This window comes from Gymnoscopelus microlampas (genome assembly GCF_963454915.1).
Source record: "Gymnoscopelus microlampas genome assembly, chromosome: 11".
Taxonomy (NCBI): Eukaryota; Metazoa; Chordata; class Actinopteri; order Myctophiformes; family Myctophidae; genus Gymnoscopelus; species Gymnoscopelus microlampas.
In genome coordinates, this window is record NC_139948.1 from 4317538 (window position 1) to 4340551 (window position 23014).

At 40.0% G+C, this 23014-nt stretch overlaps 1 protein-coding gene across 1 annotated transcript; it reads left to right on the forward strand.

The window, feature by feature from the left end:
• Positions 1 to 10131: 10131 nt before the first annotated feature.
• Positions 10132 to 22823, forward strand: LOC311055833 (HAUS augmin-like complex subunit 5; the record flags this gene model as incomplete). Its single annotated transcript, XM_084072099.1, has 19 exons — positions 10132 to 10229; positions 10790 to 10852; positions 11658 to 11661; positions 11942 to 11992; positions 12747 to 12879; positions 13019 to 13178; positions 13756 to 13849; positions 14990 to 15081; positions 15621 to 15675; positions 16096 to 16223; positions 17034 to 17076; positions 18312 to 18466; positions 18689 to 18851; positions 19687 to 19767; positions 19871 to 20016; positions 20291 to 20387; positions 21039 to 21177; positions 21844 to 21976; positions 22569 to 22823. 19 exons carry the CDS (start codon positions 10132 to 10134, stop codon positions 22669 to 22671), a joined length of 1938 nt encoding a protein of 645 aa, XP_083928225.1. The 3' UTR covers positions 22672 to 22823.
• Between the last annotated feature and the right edge of the window lie 191 nt (positions 22824 to 23014).

Genomic DNA, 23014 nt, shown 5'->3' on the forward strand with positions numbered 1-23014 from the left:
TGCACGCGCATGCACTGTACCGTGCCGTACCTTGCGCGTGAAAAAATTACTGGCCACACGCTGTCTACTCCGTGTGGCCTCCATGACACCACTGCTCACGACGCGTCGCAGCGCGAAAGCTTTCCCCACAATAACGCTAACAGTGGTAATCTGAAATGCAGTTTGATGGGGCATAGATTATACCTTATTAGGGTCTTCTTTCACTGACTCATTCTGTTGTTTGTTATGTAAGAACGATGGGCTCGCCATCACCTTCCACTCAAAATACATTTCCTGCTTTTCTTCTCACTTAAAGGACAACAAGGTTTATGTTTTAGATTGTAATTAAAGTAAATAAAAGATGAGTGTTAACATTTTAAAATGTACTGCTTTCTATAGTTTTAGCAATTTTTCTGTCCGGTGGCTAAATATGTATTTTTTTACACAATAACCCTGTGTTTTCTTTATTATTATTTACAGGCATATTTAGCCACCGGACAGAATGCAAAAATTGCTAAAACTATAGAAAGCAGTAAATGAAAAAAAAATAACACTCATCTGTTATTTACTTTAATTACAAGCTAAAATATAAACCTTGGTTGTAAAAAACTAAACTTGTCCTTTAAAGGACCACTTTCCCCAAAAGCTCACAAACGCCATAAAAAAATATGTTTTCCCAAATTTCGAGAAAAAAAACTAAAACAAAAGTTCTGTGTTCCCAGAAGCTCAGAGTTAAGGGTTAGAAGCACATCCTGAGCAGGGTCCAAATTAGGTCCTGAGAACCATATCTGAAACCCGAGCCCGTATAGCGTGTGGAAACAAAATGTTTGCTTAGTTCTTGTAATGGGAAAAGAGGCCATAACAAATTTAGCTGTAGTTGCAGTTCACTATCTCGCTTCTTGTTGCTTTGTGAGGAAGTCCAAGCTGATCCTGTGACTTCCATTTCAGCCTGCCAGGCTTGAGCTTCTTCTTTCCACTTCCAGCAATGTGGACCGGCTGATAAGAAGAAGGGAGAAAGGGGGGGGACAAGAGTTCAGGATTCGGTCCACACCTGGGCTTAGAGAGGTCAAAGGTCACAAACCTCTGGAAGCGAGAAGTGCAGAATAACATGCGGAATACTGCAAATTCATCACTGAGATTTTGATGATGAATGTGTTTTTTTTTTAAGTACTAGCTGGTTTGGGATGGGACACTAATACCAGGCCTGGAATTTCATCATTTTAGGGGCAAGGCCACTTGGCCTTTGGTGTTGTCAATTTGTTTGAGGGCAGAAAGGACAATAGGCTCTATGCACAGCAGCCATATTGGGAATGAATTGGGCCCCTTCCTTACTTCCTTCGCAGGTGTTAATTACCAATCCTCCTATAATTCTAGTAACCTCACGGTGGTGGTGGTGGTGGTTGGGTTGTGGTTGGGTGGACTCTTGATCAAACTGCGCATGCGTCGTTGCCAGGTTTCGCGAGAGAAACAAGCAGCAAGGTCTATGAAAACGAGGCCATACCAAACGAACCCTATAACACCAACATTGGCCCTAAAGCGCTTACAATCAGCGGACATGGCAACACCGACGCCGACGCTACACCATAGACCCCGCCCACTCTCTACTGTGGAAAAAGTAAACACTCCAGATTTTTTCCCCCACACACGATGCACATTGGCTCCATAAAGAACGGTTCTATGTCGTTCTCTTCCAGGATCGGGCGAACGTCCGCCAAGGCTCCGCTGTTTACCCTTTTGTATACATCGTATCCCAAAACTAATGGTAGATTCTAAACCGCACGGATGTTTAAGGTTTGGTCGGCTGCATAATATTTTAGGTCGCCAGCGAAACTACCCGTTTAAATCGCTTATTTAGTCAGCCTGTGGCCATGTTTCCCATTGGAGCCAAACCGGGAGCAGTACTGGCAGCGGACTTAGGGTTTTTTTTCGGGTTGAATGGGAAACATGGCCACAGGCTGACTACATAGCCTGAATAAATAAGTTTGCCACAGGACCCGGGGCGGGCGCCAAACTGCACATTTTGGCTGCTCATACTCCCCTACTGAAAATAGCTGATCTACAAGCTCACAACGTCTCGCGATGCGTTGTGAAAATAGGGAGATGGAGAGAGAGAGAGAGGGACGGAGAGAATACTCAAATACCTTGAGTAAAAACACTTCACAGTACTGAAAATTAGTACAAATACTTAAAAGTACTGAAAATGAGTAAAAATACTTCAAAGTTTCCTCTCAATTACATACCGAATAAAGAAATCAGGAGTATGTATAGATTAAAGTGGAAAGCTACATCAATAAAGTATCTGGGAGTACTAATCACTCAAGAAGCCGACAAATTGTATGAAACAAACTATAATGTAATAAATGACCAGATAAAGAAGGATGTAGCTAAGTGGTCTACAATAATATTGGACTTTAGTTCAAGAATTGAAGTGGTCAAAATGAATATTTTACCAAGGTTGCTATATCTCTTTCTGTCACTCCCAGTTAAAATACCAGAATCACAGTTCTCTGCGTGGGATAAGTTGATCTCTAGGTTCATTTGGGCGGGAGCTCGACCCAGGGTAAGATTCAAGACTCTGCAATTAGACAAGGAAAATGGAGGACTAGCACTGCCAAATTTTAAAGAATACTACTATGCTGCACAATTGGGGTATATCGTCTACTGGTGTTCCCCCCAAACTATGTATCCAGGTGGAAGGACATTGAGGTGGGCGTGGGTTGAGCTCCCCCTCAGGCCATGTTAAGTGGAAAAGAATTTAAGGGAGACAATTCTATTGTAAGCAAAACATTGGGAATATGGCATGATGTGGTTAAAAAGTATAAATTGACAGGTGACAGTAAACTCTTGATCTGGCCCTCCCATAATACGAAATTCAGACCTGGGGAACTAGATAAGACATATGAAAGATGGAGAGAAAGGGGAATAACAGCTATGTGTACACTTTTAGAGGGTCAAGAATTCAAATCGTTTGATCAACTCAAGAGGGAGTTTGACTTGGAAAATGGTGACATGTTCAGATTTTTTCAGCTAAGACATTTTTATGACACAGAAATTAAAAAGGAGATATCAGTGGAAGGAAATGAAGTGATTGGTGTTTTGACAGGTGCATATAAACAAACACCTTCAAGGATTGTTTCCAAACTGTATAGAGGCTTGCAGAAGCAACATGGAAGAAATACAATGTATGTGAAATCGAAATGGGAATCTGAATTTAATATTGAGGTGTCTGAGAGTGAGTGGCGTTCCATGTGTTCCACACAACAATCTTCAACAAACTCTAAGCAATGGAGGGAATTTGGGTGGAAGAATTTAATACGCTTTTTCATTACACCTAAAATCAAAAGCAAACAACTGAGTAAACAGCAGTTTTGTTGGAGAGAGTGTGGGCATCCGAACGCCAATCATGCACACATTTTCTGGTCATGTAAGAAAATACAGTCATTCTGGGACAGTGTTCTCCGGGTTTTGGAGGCAGTAATGGGCTACAAGATTGTCTGTGATCCCCGGATTTTGTATCTCGGTTTGACACCAGATGACATAATAGGACACGAGGACGTTTACCTGTTCAAAATCTTGACACTGGCAGCTAAAAAAGCCATCACAAGGAAATGGCTGAAAACAGACCCTCCTAGAGAGGAACATTGGTGTGATGTTATTGAAGAAATATGTCTTATGGAAAAAATGACTTATAATTTAAGGATTAAGGCAGAGATTTTTGAGAAACGTTGGGAGAAATGGCATATGTATAAGAGTAAATGAATAGTGTATACCCCCCCCCCCTGTATTGTCCCTTTCTTTTCTTTTTTGAATTGCTTTTCTTTTTTACTGTTCTGTCTTTTTCTTTCGTTCTGTTTTTTGTTTTTTGTTTTCCTTATTGTAATGTCCTTTTTGAACTTTTGTTTTGTCTGTGTGAAAAATAAAGACAAAGTTTAAAAAAAAAAAAAATACTTCAAAGTTGAAAAACAAAGTACAAATACTTAAAGATTGATAAAAACACTAAAAATACCTAAAAGTTGAGAAAAACAGTAAAAATACTTAAAAATAGGGGGGCGCCACCACGGGGCGCGCGCAGGGGAGAAACCGCGCCACAGGACGTGCATTAACCCCAACTTTGCAACTACTTTCGCCTGCGCCCTTCACCGGGTATGGTCTAGTGATAGTAATTAAGGCTCTGTTCCATTTAGTGTGGCATAGTGGTTGTCTTATTTTCTAGGACCCTCATAACTCTGAGAGTGTACAAATGGAACCAAATGGACCCTTACGGGTCCATTTGGTTCCATTTGTACACTCTCAGAGTTAGACACCCACCATAAGGGGCCATTTGGGAACCAAAATGGAGTGTTTCTAGTGAGCCAACATGCACAATATTAGTACCCTGACCAGAATGGAACAGAGACCTTCATTAGTATCATTGGTAACACCTGTGAAGGAAGTAAGAAGAGGCCCAATTTCTTTCCAATATGGCTGCTGTGCATAGAGCCTATTGCCAAGATAAGGCCTCCAAATGAAACAATGATTTAATGTCCACAGAATTAATTGGGTGGTTCTATTTTTAATACAAAGAGTAAAGTGAAATAAATAAATAAAGCTTTTTATTTTACAAAATCATGTATTGGTGTTTACAATAAACGTACAATATTAGCTACTAATATTTGTACAAACTCCTGAGTCAAATGTTCATACACACTTTAGTCGTAGGTTAATCGTCAATGGACTCATTTGAAGATGTTAACCGCTTAAACCCTCTAATCCAGTGTTGAAAAGTAACTAAGTACATTTACTCTGTCCTGTACTTAAATACAATTTTGAGGTATTTTTTTTACTTTACTGGAGTACTCCAATATTATTTGAAAACTTTAATTACTATAGTTATTTATATATAGTTAGTAGATTTTGATTATTATTAAAAAAAACACTTCCGACCTATACTGAAAAAAACTGATATACAAGCTCACCATTTGGTATTGTGAGCTTGTAAATCTGCTATTTTGAAAGGATATTTATACGTGTACATTTGAAAAGTTGTGAAATGTGACCTTCTGCATAATGAGTACTTTTACTTTTGGTACTTAAAGTATATTTTGATGCCAATACCTTTGTACTTTTACCCAAGTACATTTTGAATACCGAACTTGTAACAGACTATTTCTACAATAGGGTATTGATGCTTTTACTTGAGTAAAACATGGGAGTACTTCTTCTATCACTGCTCTATGTGCACTTGAGTTGCAACTGTACTTGGATTGCTTGTTCCACCATCTACACCAAATCTCTTCGCCAAAAAAATGCAGATCTACAAGCTCACAGTAGTACGCCTACATCGGTTATTTTTGCCGAACATTCCCCTCTGAGTAGAAATGCCGGTTTAAGATTGAGTGGTTAAGAATTTAAAACCTCAACAAAATTAACTGGTGTCTAAAAGCCGTGTTGACGGGAAAGAAGCAGAGGACAAAGCGGTGAATAGGCTTTATGCACGACAGCCATATAGAGAGTATGCACATGCGTCGCTTTTCCACCGGGACACTCCTCCCTCATCTAGACTGAGTGGCAAAACATAGACCCCTTAACAGACGACGTCACACTGATAAGAACCAGTATGCGTGCAACCAGTATGCGCGCAATGAAACCCATTCTGTCAGGTCTCGCTAGGACACGCCTCACTAGCCAACACACAAGAGGGGTTTGGGGTGTGCTGAAGCCAGCACAGCCCAAAACAACAGGTTGAGAATTGATTGCGTGAATCACCTGTGCATCCAGTCTCAATGTTGGTAAACAAATAATAGGCTCTATTCACAGCAGCCATATTATGAAGACATTCACAGGTGTTACCAATGATACTAATGAAGGCTCTGTTCCATTTAGTCTAGCACAGTGGTTTCCACGACCCCCATAACTCTGAGAGTTACGGGTCCATTTGGTTCCATTTGTACACTCTCAGAGTTACACACCTGTAAGGGGCCATTTGGAAGCCCATGAGGGTCCCTGGACCCCAACTGTAGAACCACTGGTGTTTCCAGTGGACCAACATGCACAATATTAGCACCCTGACTCTATTTGACCAGAATGGAACAGAGCCTTCATTAGTATCATTGGTAACACCTGTGAATGTCTTCATAATTTGGCTGCTGTGAATAGAGCCTATTGGTCAATACATCCACACGGCGTAGTGTCATCAGTGGGTTGTACCTATAGGGCGGAGTTGCACTCGGGGGAAAACACAGATTTCCCCCAGCTGGTATAGACGGATGGATGTGGGGTTTTCAAACTCATATGCTGTAAAAGTATACTGATCTAAAAGCAGGCGTCATGGCTTGCCAGATCACAGGCACAGAACCTTGTTGCCACTCGACAAGGAATGCTACATTAGCAAATTAAACAAGAGTCCGATTGGAATGTTGTCCTGACTGGACAGAGGATCCAACACAACACAATGGCCCGAGGTTATCGGATTTAATCACCTGGTAAGAGACACTATTACATTTTCTACAGATATGATCAATTAAACTTATCATAATATCAAAGAGCAAAAGCCATTCATTCATCAATGATGTTTATAGAACACGTTTTAGTGAATTCCTACTAGTACAGGAGACATCGAGCGCCATTACAGTTTGGAAACGCAACATGCAGCGATTTACACACAAAACAAGCCAAACCCTAGACTAGACTATCCTTGTGTAAAAACCTACAGAAAACACAATTGTTAATCTGGCAATGAACACGGAGCTAAATCCTGCATGATATTAAATGACGCACTTCGCCAAATGGTAATGGCGTCGGTACATGCCGTTCACAAAACAGTGTCTAAACTGTCCTTCAAATTCACTATAAACATTATTGATGACTTAATGGCTGTTGGGTTTTGATATTATGGTAAGTTTAATTGATCATATCTTGTAATAGTGTCTCTACCAGGCGATTAAACACGGTGCATATGTAAACATGTTTTGTAACAAGGAGCGAGACCCTAACCCTAACCGCACGCGGATGCCACATAGTCGGAGAAAAGGTCTGTCGGATTAACGCATGCCTCCCAGAAGACTCGCACCAAAACACGCTCGCCCCCATTTTTCTCACCGACCAGCGGTTCTTGTATTCTTGTATTTGTTTTACGGTTTGAAATAAGTTCAGGGTTAGGCATAGTTTTACTGAGGTTCAGTTTAGGAATAAGGTTATGTTTAGCAGTTTAGGCATAGTTTTACTGAGTTTAGGAATACCAGGTGAATACCGGCGGGTTTGCCCCGGGGCGAGTGTTTTGATGTTCAGACGAAGCTGGAAATAGGGAAACAGATCTCTGGTCTCAGTGGTGCTTGTGCTGAAACTTGACTAATGCAATAAGATATAAGGATAATCTGATGAACCCCAGTTTACGTATTCTGGGGGGAACATAAACCAAACATTGCCTATCTAGCTCCCAGTTACAACACGTCGCGTTCCGACGCGCTGTGATCTCATAGATTGTCAATGTTTGGTCTTTTTAGTCACATATATCTTAATAAGTCAACTTTGCCGAGGGCGAGTGGACGATTGTGTTCCAGCTGTCCTTCTGATGGATTTTTCTTGGCTGACAATGTCTCTATCGTCCATAAAATAGCTCTGAAAGTGATCCAAACGATCGTGTATGATGTAACTCTATGAGGCAGATCGTTCTGTTTTCCCCCGGGACAAAATCGAATGGGCGTTCCTGGGCGTTCCCGTCTATCTCCGTGTGTATCTATAGAGCAGCATGGAGTGTTGGAAGCGCTCGTTGGAAATCACTCAACGGCCCTTCGTACCACCTGTTTCTAAATGTCACATAATGCAGGAGGCAGCAGGATGTTGCGTTGTTGGAAACGAACGCTTCCAAACTCTGACACTTAGAAAAATAATAAGAAAGTAGCTCATAACATGTTTGCAGATAGAAAGAGGATAATTCAAGCTTTCCGTACAGCTGCCATGTTGGTGAGTTTAACATCGTTTAATACAATCAAATAGGACTTTTCTGTTTGGATGTATGGGGCTGTCAAGGCCTTCCCGCATAACCTCCGGGTATGATGATGTCACGCGCATAGCCTCTATAGGAAAGAAATTTGGCCTCTTCCTTACTTCCTTCACAGGTCTTACCAATTGTACGAATGAAGGCTCTGTTCCGTTTAGTGTTAGTTAGTTAGAGTTAGCATCGAAGTACCCGATGAGCAGGTTGGTGCCTTGCATGGTTCATATAGGTGTATGAATGTGTGTGTGTGTGGATGGGTGAATGTAATGCACAATCATTGTAAAGCGCCTTGGATAAAAGCGCCATATAAAATGCACCATTTACCATTTACCGCAATGGTTCACAAACTTTTTCATTCAAGGACCCCCCATAACTCTGAGAATGTACAAATGGAACCAAATGAGCCCTTACGGGTCCATTTGGTTCCATTTCTACACTCTCAGAGTTACACACCCGTAAGGGGCCATTTGGAACCCCCTCAAGGAACCAAGAGGGTCCCTGGACCACACTTTGAGACCCACTGGTGTAGCAGAGTGTTTCCAGTGAGCCAGCATGCACAATACCAGCACCCTAACTCAGAATGGAACTGAGCCTTCATTAGTATCATTGGTAACGCCTGTGAAGGAAGGAAGGAAGAGGCCCACTGTCTTTCCAATGGCTGCTGTGCATAAAGCCTATTCTATGCCCCAGCTGGGACAACTGGGGCAGTTCTGGCATGGGCATGAAGGCCACTGTGGACTCAGGGCCATGGCCTTCATGGCCGCCATGACATTCCTGCCCTGAACACTATAACAGGCCGTGTACAAACAGTGCTTTTTATTCTAGAACTACAAACAAGATTAGTTTTGTTATAAGGCTAACATACATATTTGTTATACTTTAAACGCTTTAAAAAACGAATATCTTTAAAGGGATATTTCACTTTCAAACATGTTTGGGGCAATTTTAACGTCTACTTGGGCTTTTGTGTTTCACCCCAGACAGTTTTTAAGTTGCTTGATTCAGTATTAAGATATTTTATATTCATTTTAACACACATCCCTTCCCATACAAACCCATTGTAACTTCAAACTCCATTTTAACCATGTTAGATTAATTGAAAACACCTGTCCTTGGTTCTGGTGACTGACCATGGTTTTTGAAGTTTGAAGTTACAATGAGTTTGTATAGTAAGGGGGCGTGTCTGATAAAGATGTATATTCAAATTTCTAAATACTGAATCAAGCAACTTAAAAACTGTCTGGGGTGAAACACAAAACCCCAAGTAGACGTTAAAATTACCCTAAACACGTTTGAAAGTGAAATATCCCTTTAAAGAAATACATATAAAGGCATAAGTATAACAAATAATTACATCATAATTGAATTAATGTAAAAAACATTATTTCTGAATGATTGAGACCATTGTAAAATAATCGCTTCAGGAAAATAAAATAAAACATATCACACATTTTTTTCTGCTGTCTCATTTTTCCATGTACACTCTACATATTTGTATTTAGGTATCCAAAGAGCAGAGAGATTACGTTTCTCACTGGGCAGCCATAAACTCTCAGGTGTTGATAGACTGATTGACAGTCACTGATTGACAGCTGTCTGCCAATCAATCAGTCAACACCTGTTGACAGCTAATCCATTTTCAGTAGGAGTTGAACAAGTAACAAAGTGAGTAGTGAATGGAACCAAATGGACCCTCCCGGGACCATTTGGTTCCATTTGTACACTCTCAGAGTTATGGGGGTCCTTTAAATTAAAAAGTTTGAGAACCACTGTGCTACACTAAATGGAACAGAGCCTTCATTAGAATCATTGGTAACACCTGCTATTTTCAAACATTTTAGTACTTTTACTTTTGGTACTTTAAGTTCATTTTGGTACAGATACTTTTGTACTTTTACTCAAGTAAATGTTTAATTCCGGACTTTTACGTAACAGAGTACTTCTACATAGCAGTATTGATACTTTTACTTTAGTAAAACATTTGGGTACTTTGTCCACCACTAACTGATGTGTGTATTCAGTGATTGACAGTGATTGCAGGTGGGAGAGAGGAGCACGGACTGAGTGATTGACTCTATTGGTTTCAGGTGGGGAGAGGACGCTGACACTATAAAACAGTCAGTTGGCCTTGGGCCTTGTTGTTCTTGTGTGACACAGTGTGCGTTTTGTTGTCCAGAATGGGGGACGGAAACCTTGTGCGTGAGTTGAAGAAGTGGGCGACAGAGGAGTTCAACCTGCCTCCCCAGTCTCTCCCAGATGACAGCTATATGAGAACGTAGGTGTTCATTCCAGTGGTGGGAAAATTACAAAAACAAATCACTTCTGACACCAATGTAACGATCCCAGGAAAAGGAGGCGGAGACGTAATCCACGCTTTAGGCTCAGTCTTTATTATAATATCCCACTTCTGACACCAATGTAACCGCCGAGAAGTGTAACGTTTGAGCCGGAGTCGAACCTATGCCCCACAGGGCCAACAACCCCCTCTGCCAAAGAAGCTAGTTCCCTCAGTGGAGGAAGTTGTGGTGCTATCGGGACGCTACAGTACCGATAGTGGAATGGAGAAATACTCTATTACAAGTAAAAGTCCGGTCACAAAATGTAATTGAGTAAAAGTACAAAAGTATTGGCATCAAAATATACTTAAAGTACCAAAACTAAAAGTACTCGTCCCATTTCACAAGGTATCATAATTATGTGTAAAATGTATTACAATCTTTTGAAAATAGCAGATTTTACAAGCTCACAGCGCGCTGGGAGCTTGTAGATCTGCTATTTTCAAATAGCCAAAGTTTAAATGGGGCTGAAGTGGTTAATGTATGTTTTTTTTTTTAGGTTGTGCGTAGGCAAAGGAGCATCGATATGGAAATATGTTATCCAACATGTTTTTCCAGAGCGGTGAGTCGTCTACATGGCACCGCTCAAACTAGCCCCATTACGAATCTCTCACTCCGCTATACAGCTCCGAGATGAGGTTCCACAACCGGAATCGGTGGAACGGCCACAAAGGGTCCGTGGATTACCCTTTTCGACACATCGTGTCCAAAAACTAATGGTAGTTTCCAAACTGTACAGCTGTTTGAGGTATGGTCCGGCACCCTAACTTTTTGGTCCGTCACGAAACAACCGTTTAAAATGGCTTATTTAGTCAGACTGTGGCAATTTTTCCAATAGGCTCTATGCACAGCAGCCATATTGGAATAACTTTGGACCCCTTTCTTACTTCCTTCACAGGTGTTACCAATGGTACTAATGAACGCTCCGTTCCATTTAGTGTAGCACAGTGATTCTCAAAACTTAATTTCAAGAACCGCCATAACTCTGAGAGTGTACAAATGGAACCAAATGGACCCGTAGGGGTCCATTTGGTTCCATTTGTACACTCGCAGAGTTACACACCCGTAAGGGCCCATTCCGAAACCCCCTCAAAAGGAACCCTGAGAGTGTTTCCAGTGAGCCAACATGCACGATATCAGCACCCTGACTCTGTTTGACCAGAATGGAACAGAGCCTTAATTGGTATCATTGGTAACACATGTGGAGGAAGTAAGGAGGATCGATTCCGGTAGAGCTTGCAGTGGAACCTCATCTCGGAGCTGTATAGCGGAGTGAGAGGTTCGTAATGGGGCTACGCTCAAACTGAGATTAGGTTTAAGTGGTCTTGCCTTGTGATAACCCCCAGCCTGTATTTCTGTTCTTGCAGGAAAGTCGGGATCATACGGGGTAACCTTCAGTGGTATCCTCTTTTCTTTTTTTTTAGTTTCACAAAGTTCTTGTTTGAAAGGTCGAGCTTGATGTGCTGAAATATCCCCCGTTTCTATGTTTCCACTTGCACTTATAGTTTGTATATGGCACTGTAAAAATAAACAAATGTCACATGAAAAATGTTTTTAAACTGGATTATTTCCTTGCCAGTGTGCAGATTAACCTTCTAAGTACCTAGTCTATATGTGTCATTATTTTAAACCGCAAAATGTTTCTGTGCAGCCATTTCCTTCACATTGTGATTTCAGGTACAAAGGGGTGCAAGACAAGGAGGTACAACTTGTTTTTTTAACTACACAATTAGATAGTCGTTAGACCCACTAAGAAATGTAGTCAATGGATTTCTCAGAATAACCAGTTTAGAGCGGACATAGGTCAGGTCATGTGATAAGCCTGCCGACAGCAGTCGTGTTGGACATGCATTTGTTCGTACTGATGAATACATTCTAAATGATCAGTCGGTAATGAGTGAACTGTGTAGAATATCTAGTCATCATGACATGATGACCTTTCCTGAGCCACTCGGATGATATTGTGCATTCTATCCAGCGTTGATTTTGACAGCAAATTATGATTTAGTTTTCGTCAGTCTTTTGAAAAAAAATATGTTTAGTTTTAGTCTTCTGACATGTTTTAGTCTAGTTTTAGTTCACTAAATATCATAAGATTTTAGTTGACTATAATGTATTTTTGGCGGGCCATGATGCCATCGAAACGGCAGATTTTCACTTAAGTAGCTGCATGCCGAAAATAGCAGATCTACAAGCTCACAGCGCGCCGCAGCGTGACACGTTGTGAGCTTGTAGATCTGCTATTTTCGGTCTGTGACGGTCTGTTTAGTCTAGTTTTTATTTGTTGATGAAATTGTCAGTATATTTAGTCATGGTTTTAGTCATCAAACTTAGTTTTTATTGTTTTTATTTAGTTTTCGTAAGTGAAAAAAGGTAGTCGACAAACAATTTTCGTCTTAGTTTTGGTCGACGGAATCAACACTGACTCCATCTCCCCTGCATTTGTTCATCCTCAGTTGAAGCAGGCTGAAGGCCAAAGTGATGCTGTGAGGCGGAGAGAGCTCCAGGAGGAGATAAAATGCCTCAGAGCTGAGATCAATCACCTGGACGGTCAGATGAGTGGGGCAGAGGACCAACTGGCCTCAGATGGTTAGGTCATCCCTGCACACATCTTCTCCACAGTTTATCCACAGCCTGTTAAAGCATTAAAGGACACACGTTCTTCTACATTTTAAATGTGTTTTGTCACACCCCATGTCTGTGTTTTCTACTCCTCTCTGATGAACAGAGCAGTCCATCAGTCATACCTGGACCCAGGTTGAGGACGACCAGCGCAGAGAGGTGTTGCTACAGGCCTTCAGGCAGCACTGCGCCGCGGGCCGCCAGGCGCTGCGCGAAGACACATGCGAAATCAGGAGGCGATGCCAGAATGTCGAACAACTGGCGAAGTAAGGGGGAGAGACACGCAGAATCGTGCAGCAGTTTTAGTCTGTGACCAGTGGTGGAAAAAGTACTCAAATTCTTTACTGAAGTAAAAGTATACTGCAATATAGAAATACTCTGTTACAAGTTAGTAGTCCAGAATTCTAAATTCAATTGATTAAAAGTGCAAAAGTATTGGCATCAGAATGTACTTAAAGTACCAAAAGTAAAAGTACTAAAATGTTTGAAAATAGCAGATCTACAAGCTCACAACACGTTGCGACGCGTTTTGAGCTTGTAGATCGGCTATTTTCAAATAGCCAAGGTATAAAATGGGGCTAAAGTGGTTAATGTATGTTTTTATAATGTAATATATTTATATCTGCAAAGTAACTAGTATCTAAAGTTTTCAAATTATTTTTGTGGAGTAAAAGTACAATATTTGCCTCTGAGATGTAGTGGAGTAAAAGTATTGGAAATACTCAAGTAATACCTCAAACTTTTAATTAAGTACAGTATATTTAAGTAAATGTACTTAGTTGTTTTCCACCACTGTCTGTGACAACTGCAATGCACTGACAAACTGTATGTGTTGCGCTGCAGGAAGGCAGAGGTTGACGTCTTGTTTGGAAATGAACCTTCCAGCAGTGATGAAGTCCAACCCAACTTCACCCTGGCAACAGAACCTCAGATCGTGGTAAATACTCCCTATCTATCTCTATTACCAAGACATTAAAAGACATGGTTTTTTATTTTATTAGAAAGTTTTTGCAACATGGGCCCTATTTTCCCTCTTGTTTTTTATTATGCTGATTAGTTAAGATTAAGTGACCTCTTACACTGTAGACAGTCACATACCGGAGACATCGCTCTGCGCTGCTGACAAATGCAAGCTGTAAAGGCCACATCATATTAACTTTATGAAGCATTTAAAACGCATCTTTTAAAATGTGTATATATCCAAATATTTGTCTTGTATTATATACTTTTTTTGCCATGCTAAGTAAATTGACTAATCAAGAACAGTTGGTTTACAAAATGTCTACTCTTGACTGTGTGAATCGTGCATGTTGGATACATAGACCTTTATTAATCTTGAGGGAAATTCAGTCATCATAGCAGCAGCACAGTAAGGAAGAGACAAAGATACAGGTATGGGTAGTTAACAAGTAGAGAGATGTAGTAGCACTATTGATAACAAAATGTGTGTGTGTGTGTGTGTGTGTGTGTGTGTGTGTGTGTGTGTGTGTGTGTGTGTGTGTGTGTGTGTGTGTGTGTGTGTGTGTGTGTGTGTGTGTGTGTGTGTGTGTGTGTGTGTGTGTGTGTGTGTGTGTGTGTGTGTGTGTGTGTGTGTGTGTGTGTGTGTGTGTGTGTGTGTGTGTGTGTGAAATGTTGTCCTATATATTACTCTGTGTCACGGTGATTTGAACCGACGGCAGGCGTGTATTATAGAGGCGTGTCTAGTACAATAGCTTGGGAGGACGAGACCGCCCGTTCAGAGTATGGGAAAGTATCCCCATTGGCTTAAAGGACGGCCAATGATTGAAAACATGTCTAATATGTCGAACACATGCATGACTAGTAGTAGGTCAGTCTCTTCTTAGACCAGTTTGCCAGCTGGTAATAATATGAAAGACACTAAGACCTTATAAGGACTCTGCATCCGATCTGGCCTTCTGTGTCTGGACTGGGCAGGTAGATTTCAGGTTTGCCACAGTGATGAGATTTGGTGGCTCTGTTATGGCGTGAGATGCATTTTCCCGGCAAGTGCCCCAACTATAAATCGATTGGCATTTTCAAACCAGTTATCCTATTTGTTGTGGCGTTTCTGCAACAGCGTGAGGTGAGGGACCTGTGTGATGAGCGAGTCCTCTTCTTCCAGTCTCTACAAGAGAGCGAACAGAAGACCACTCCTTCTGCTGCCTCACAGTAAGGATATAGTGCATGTAGCTCGTCACTGATCGGTATTTTTTTTTTGTTCAAGGAACAAGCCACCTTTTTCAATGATATCTTTATTCATTGGTCATCAATAATTCTCTATAGGACGGTACAATTAAATGGCTCAACTGGCCAATGACATCATTGGGAGGGGTTTCAAACTAGATTTCCTTTTATTATCAATACAACAATATAATACAACTGTGGCTACTATTCAACATGCCAGGAAGAGAAAGGCTTACAGCCTATCTCTTCCTGGCTGTAACAGCCTTTCACTGTTAGAATAGTAGTTACTATTAGCTTGACATCATCTGCTGAGATCGCAGATGATGTCAGGTAAATCGGGAATCGGCAGGCACATTTTCTAGCTATCCACACCCTGCCTCTGAGACATGGCAAGTAAACAAAAATAGAATTGTCTAAACGTGAGCAAAAGGACCAAGATGCGGATGAGATTTTAAATAGATGAAGTGTTCCGTTCCATACTTCTTTTTTTTGTTTTAATCCTTTACCACCTGTCTCTTTCTCAGCATGACCCTTGAAGAAAGAGATGCCATGTATAAATATTGGTTAAGTGCTGTGGAGGTTGGTACCATTTAATGGCATTTATATATGATAGCTGCAGTGGTGGAAAAAGTACTTACATTTCTTACTTAAGTAAAAGTATCAAGTATTGTAGATCGTCTATTTTCAAATAGCCTAGGTATAACATGGGGCTTAAGTGGTTAATGCATGTTTTATAATATAATGATTTATATCTGTAAAGTAACTAGAGTTTTCAAATAATTGTAGTGGAGTAAAAGTACAATATTTGCCTCTGAGATGTAGTGGAGTAAAAGTACTGAAAATTGGAAATACTCCAGTAAAGTAAAAAATACCCACAAAAATGTACTTAAGTACAGTACTTGAGTAAATGTACTTAGTTACTTTACACCACTGGATAGCTGATATGGTCAGTTTGATTTTCACACCATATGAATGTGTTGATGTTTGTCTCATCATCAGGAACTGCTGTGTGGCTATCCTCCAAACCAAATCCTGTCAGCCTTGCAGTATTTAGCTTTTAGACAACAGAGGGACCTGGAGGAGAAACTAACCTCTATGGATGCGACTCAGGATCTGACCGCCTTACGGTATGATTAACTCCAGTGTCTTTAACCCATTTAGACCTGAGGCCGATTCTAAAAACGCCTTCTAAAACCTAACCATAGTTTTCTGAAAACGTTCAAATTCTTACTAAAAATAAAAAATGATGTTACTATATTATAGCAACAACTAATGAGACACATAGGTGGCATCCGGATTGAAAGGTATAACAACATAAAGGTAGCAACAGGTCTCAATGGGTTAATGGCCATCTCGTTTCTAGGAGGATTAGAAACTCTATGAGGGCATACGAGTTGGGATTTAGCATGTGTAGAATTAAAACACACACTCAATCATTCCCTGCAATTGACGAAAATCTCCGTCATTTAGAATCCACCCGTTTACCGCCATTGGCGGAGATCTCGTCATTAAAAAAAAAGAACCAAAGATATCGTGATCCAAAGATTTCCTGGTTAACTTACTGTAATACTTTAAAATCCTGCATCTCGGCTCCTGTGTACTTTTTTTTTTTTACTATGTATTTCTGGCGAAACATGCTATTTTCAACTGGGTATAACAAGAGAACGGGAGGTCACGGTGACATTTTTTTTGTGATTAGCAACCATCAGAGGATCGATCATACTGGAGATAAATATTCTGTGGTTCTTGAAACATTTGTCAGAATGCTTAAAAATGCTGGCAGAAGCTACCTGCCAGCATTAGAAAGCCCCTGGCAGTGAATATGTTTATCCTATGACCCAAATAATAATTATCAAACCAATGGGTAGAGGTTTGAATGGAAATTGCTGTAGTTTACTGCTTTTTTAAATGTTATTTACTGCTTGTTTTGCTTGCAGAGAAGAGGAAAAGGAGCTACCACCTGTGAAGTACCTACTGCAGGTATCTCACGCACGCACGCATGTTTTAGTTGAAGGCAATTGGCTTCAGAAGCAATCGTTTCATAAGTTGACTTTTCAATCAGCAATCAGTCAATCTTTATTTATTAATGGTTCAATTTCATACACAAATGCAATTCGAAGTGCTTCACATGAAATGAAACGCAATTGTAAAATATGACATACAAATGTTCAATATTATAAATGTAAATTACAAAAGGCTGCATTCATGTGTTCCCCTTAATTGTAATTGATTATTATGTGTGATAACTTAGAACAAACAGGATAGTATGCTTTCAATAAGGAATGCCGTATAAAGAAATAACACAGAGTCAGTCTTAAATAATAATCAGGTTCACTTGAGCTTATTTGCACAGGAGAGACAAGGTGGTACAGCATAAAAATATTCTCTACTGGTAATACAAAATGTTCCCCTATATATAACAGTTTCTTTCATTAAGCCCGCCCCACAATATAATATCAACATGGACAGGGGCTAAGGCTCATCTTGGTGGAAAGGTTGTCTGTGCTGAGGCATCATGGATAAACTGTAGCCACAACTTTCATGGGTAAGAAAGAGTAGGCCAGGGAGCAAGGACATCTTATATCGGCAGTTACAGAACTGTCCCTTCTGAGCAAAATACATCATACTTTATGCAATTATAAAAAATTATACAATAATCATAATCTAATAAACTATTGATTATAAAATATCTAACAATGTGTTTGTGCCGTTCCAGTCTAGCGTTAATTTCGTCGACTAAAACTATGACAAAAAATGTTTGTCTACTACTTTTTTTCACTGACAAACTAAATTAAAATCTAAGCTACGATGACTAAAACTAAGACAAAAATATATTGACAATGTCGTCAACAAATAAAAACTAGACAAAAATGTTAGTGGAGAAGAGATCCAGTAGAACTAAAAAACAAGTAATTTTATGTTTGGTTGCCCTCGGGTGTTGCGCTTTGAAAATAGCAGATTGTGAGCTTGTAGATCTGCTATTTTCAGCATGCAACCAAGTGTAAAATCAGCCATTACGACGCCATCAAGGCACCGCCAAAATACATTTCAGTCGACTAAATGAACTGTAGATTTAGTCGACTATAATCTTACGATATTTAGTCGACTAAAACTAGACAAAAACTAAAACATTTCAGATGACTAAAACTAAATGGGGTTTTATTCAAAAGACTATGACTAATAAAAATTTGCTGTCAAAATCAACACTGTTCCAGTCTGCGCGTGAGGTGGTGGAGCAGAGTCACGCGGAGTTGAACCAGACCCGCTCCAGGGTCCAGCAGCTCGAAAGTGAGCTGCAGGCCCGCAAGGAGGACTCTCTGCAGCAGGTGTCTTTGATGGGGAATGACCTCCACAACGATACTTTGGCTTTGTAAGTTACCTCTGGGGGACCTTTTTTGTCTTGCATCTCCTTTGGTCCATTCTTAAAGTTTGGATCACTTCACTCTTTGTTGGACCCCAACTTGTCTGCAACAAAGCTGTTTGTTCAAGTCCTTCTAGACTTACTGCATGTACATGGTCCATGCAATTGATGTGTTTTATTTTTTTCCCCACGTCTTTTCTGTGATACCCATTTTTCCTGCGTTCCTCCCAGATCAGTGTTCGAGCTGGAACTTCAGCGTGTGATGCAGGCAGCAGCGAGAGACTATATTAGAGAACAGTGTCTCCATCTTAATGAGGAAGCTAAAAGCCAGCAGCAGGCACTTAGGAACCTCCACAAAGAAAGGCAGAGCATCCTGGACTTTAGACAGCTTGTGGTAAGGTTGGATGGTTAACCTTTCAGCAAACCTATTTAAAGCAAGTCTGTTTTTTTAATCGTTCCAACCTGGGCGTTATTTTCCTAGTGTGTAGTCATGCTGATATGTTACAGTAATGTTGAAATACGCAATGAGATGTTTACGAAGTAAACATCTCATTGCGTATTTCAACATTGAGTGTCACATACATGAATCACCACTCTGTGCAGCTATAGAATACAATCCCATGATGCTGACAGAGGAACATTAACCCATTAAGACCTGAAGCCGATTCTACAAATGCCTTCTAAATCCCAACAGTTTTCTGAAAAACGTATGTTTCTATCAGTGGTGCTCAAACTGTTTCATGTCAAGGACCCCAGAAATGATATGTATTTGGCCGCGGACCCCCATCTCAAAATATTTTGTTCCAGGGAACCCCAGAAGCAAAGATTTGAGTAAACAATGTTCGCTTTAAAAGAATATGTATTCAAAGATTTGCACACATTTTTGCGATTTTTCAAAAATAGCCAAAGTGTAAAATAATTTTAAGAAATTAGCTTGAATCAAAGAATGACAGATGCGTCTTATGGATTAATAAACATGAAACTAAACATTGAAAGAAATGTATGATAATAATTAAAAAATCATACTGATCACCATTATACAAACGACTCAGAAAATAAGGCCCAGGTTGAAAAACAAGATTTTTGAGGATGTCAATTTTCTCACATTTTATAAACACAAAACAACTAAACCATTGAAAATGATAATGTGTTAGTTGCAGCCGTATAACTTAGCCTTCCTGTCATGCCATCTACATCTGTAGTAACAGTTTGTTCTTGTTTTTCTCTAGGATGTCAGGCAGGAGCAGATCAGGGGCCTTATTAAAGGGAATTCCTCAGCCAAGACTGAGCTGACCCGTCTGCACAGAGAGGTGTGGATGTCCTCTATTGTACTTACTACAGTGAATGGAAGTTGAATACTGCATGTCACAATGTTTTTATTTTACAATTACTGTGCTGTCTCTCCGTATTCAGTTAGTGCAGCTTGTCCAGGGAAAGCTGGTGCCGCAATTCGGAGAAGTCATCGCAGCAACAAACAACCTACGAAACTACGTTTCCCAGGAGGCCAGACATTTTGGAACGGTTTCGCTTTTGGCTCTGGACCGTAGAACTGTTGAAGGGTAAGGGAGTTTCATGCATCTGGTTGTTAACCTGAGGCCGATTCTAAAAAAAGAAGCTCATATCGCGGCACTCGGTGCCGCACTATGAGCTTGTATATCTGCTATTTTTGAATAGCCAAAGAAATCTTAAAATGACACAGATGCGTTCCCGGTCTTAATGGGTTAAACTGGTGTACTCTGGTTAATTGATCTCAACAGATCAATGAACAGAAATGACTACATTTGTATTTTTTTCCATTAAGTTGGGTAACAAAGTTTGTCTCTATTATTTCAGAGCGCAAAGAATACCAGCATCATCGCTGTCCATTCATCGTTTGCAGTCTTCTTGCTTCCACAGCTTGTGTCAAAGCCTGGCTTTTCCACTGAACAGGGTATGCCTCTGCATATTTTAAAAGGATCACCTAACACAATTGAAATTACATTATTTTGCTTACATTTTCTGGCAATTGGGGTAAGACAACATAAATTAAGCATGTTCGCTACACAGAGATTTTATTATTATTATTTTTTTTTTTACAAAGGATGCTATTATTTGGCTTTTCAGCGGCCCTTTACTTCCTTCACATGTGTTACCAATGATACTAATTAAGGCTCTGTTCCATTCTGGTCAGAGTCAGGGTGCTGATATTGTGCATGTTGGCACACTGGAAACACTCTCAGGGTTCCTTTAGGGGGTTTCGAAATGGCCCCTTACGGGTGCAACTCTGAGAGCGTACAAATGGAAACAAATGGACCTTTACGGGTCCATTTGGTTCCATTTGTACACTCCCAGAGTGGAGGTCCAGGTCCTTGAAATTAAGTTGAGAACCACTGTGCTACACTAAACGGAACGGAGCCTTCATTAGTACCATTGGTAACACCTGTGAAGGAAGTAAGACGTTTTTCCAATATGGCTGCTGTGCATAGAGCCTATTGTACAAATCCACTGTAATTGTGTGGATTTGGTCTTGGTGCTGTGAGCCTCAATGTATCTAAAATACGCTCTTCTACTGCTTGTCTCACTCCCTTATCCCTCCCTACAGGCTCCAGAGGAATTGTACTCCCAGACTCGCTCCCAGCTTCTTGAGTTGTGTTTTCTCCGTCACCTGCTGCAGCTCCATACCACCACTTTGCAGAAAGTACAGCAGCAGGGAGAGCTGCTGCGTGAACCTGACCAGCAAGGTAAAACGAGGAAGATCATCAGAAACATTCACCTTCTTTATTCTTAACGCATTAAGACCGGGGTCATTTTAAGATTTCCTTGGCTATTCAAAAATGGCAGATCTACAAGCTCATAGCGACAAAGCTCATAGCTTTATCGCTATGAAAAAGACTCTTTTTATTTAAAGCGAACATTTTTTGCAAAATAAACAAAAACAAAAAAAAAATCTTCTGGGGGGTCCCTGGAACAACATATTTTCAGATGGGGGTCCGCGGCCAAAAACATTTTTGATGGTCCTTGATATAAACAAGTTTGAGAACCACTGATATTATAGCAACATAAGTTAAAAAAGAAAAAAACTGTCATTTGAGACATTTGTAGAATCCCCAGAAGCAAAAATTTGAGTTAAAAAAAATCACTTTAAAAAAGATGTATTCAAAGATGTGTAAGCATTTTCACAAACTTTCAAAAATAGCAGATCTACAAGCTCGTAGCGCGGCACTCGGTGCCGTGCTATGAGGTTGTATATCTGCTATTTTTGAATAGCCCAAAGAAATCTACAAAATGAGAGCTTGTTGCTGTGCATGAGTTGCATTGCACACTACGCAAGAATAAGCATATGTTTTGGTGTTCTAATCGGTCCATGTATGTAACAGAACTCTCATCCTCTTTGTTGTGCTTCGAAGCCCTTCTGTCCAGAGTTGCGGAGGAGGAGCAGCAGCTTCTCAAGTCTCTGATACCAAGAGTCAGACAGCTCTCCAAGCATGGTGCACAGGGTCTGTCTTATGGCAAACAAGTCAAAACTGCAGTCTCTCACTGGTGAGTCAATAATCTTTGTATAAAACCCAAAGTTTTAATGGATGACCTAAAGCAATGCAGACCAGTTACTTACTGTGAACCACTTTAAGTAACACTGACTTGATTGTAATTTGCATTACCTATTCTCAGCATTTCTAATTAACCCATTAAGACCTCAGCTGTGTCATTTTAAGATTTATTTGGTATTTGCTAATTTTTTTTATCATGAACATTTTGTGCAAATCTTTGTGTGTGTATGTGTGTATGTATATATGTATATATGTGTATATATATATATATATATATATATATATATATATATATATATATATATATATATATATATATATATATATATATATATATATATATATATATATATATATTAAAAAAAAATTTAAAGCGAACATTTGTAACTCAAATCCTTTTTTTAAATATTTTGTATATTTTATGTTTTATAAAAAAAGGCTTTAGAAACATTTTTTGAATCTGCCTCAGGTCTTAATGAGTACATTTCCAGTCAACATGCACCAAGAGACGGTTATTAATAACTAAACCATTCATAACAGTCTTTGTCATTTCCCCCCATGTGTGTACGTGTTCCAATTTACAGGTGGAATCAACCAGCCCAGCATGCCCTGCCTGAGATCAATAAAGGAGGACTGACTTTTCAGCAGTGGTTGCAGAGGTGGAAACAAGCTGCCAAGACTTCATAATAATCACCAAGACTCAGAAGAGGGTGTCCTGAAAGTTGCAGAGCTATGAATTGTATTTCTCAATAGGTGGTCAGAACAAGAATAACCAGATAACTGTAATTAGCCAAACGGTTTCTCTTTGGAGTATGTTGTTGGTGCTATGTGAATCATATTGTGTAGGCCTACTGTGTTTCTTTTTTTAATTAATAAAGGATATGGATTAATAAATGTTTACTTGATCTAAACAGAGCTGCCTTGGGCCTTAAGTTCACCATTTCTTTCCACTGTCTAAAGGAACTTGGGTACACTCCAATGCCATAGTGCCAGTGACTCCAATGCCAAGCCATAGTGCTTTCTTGGGTTT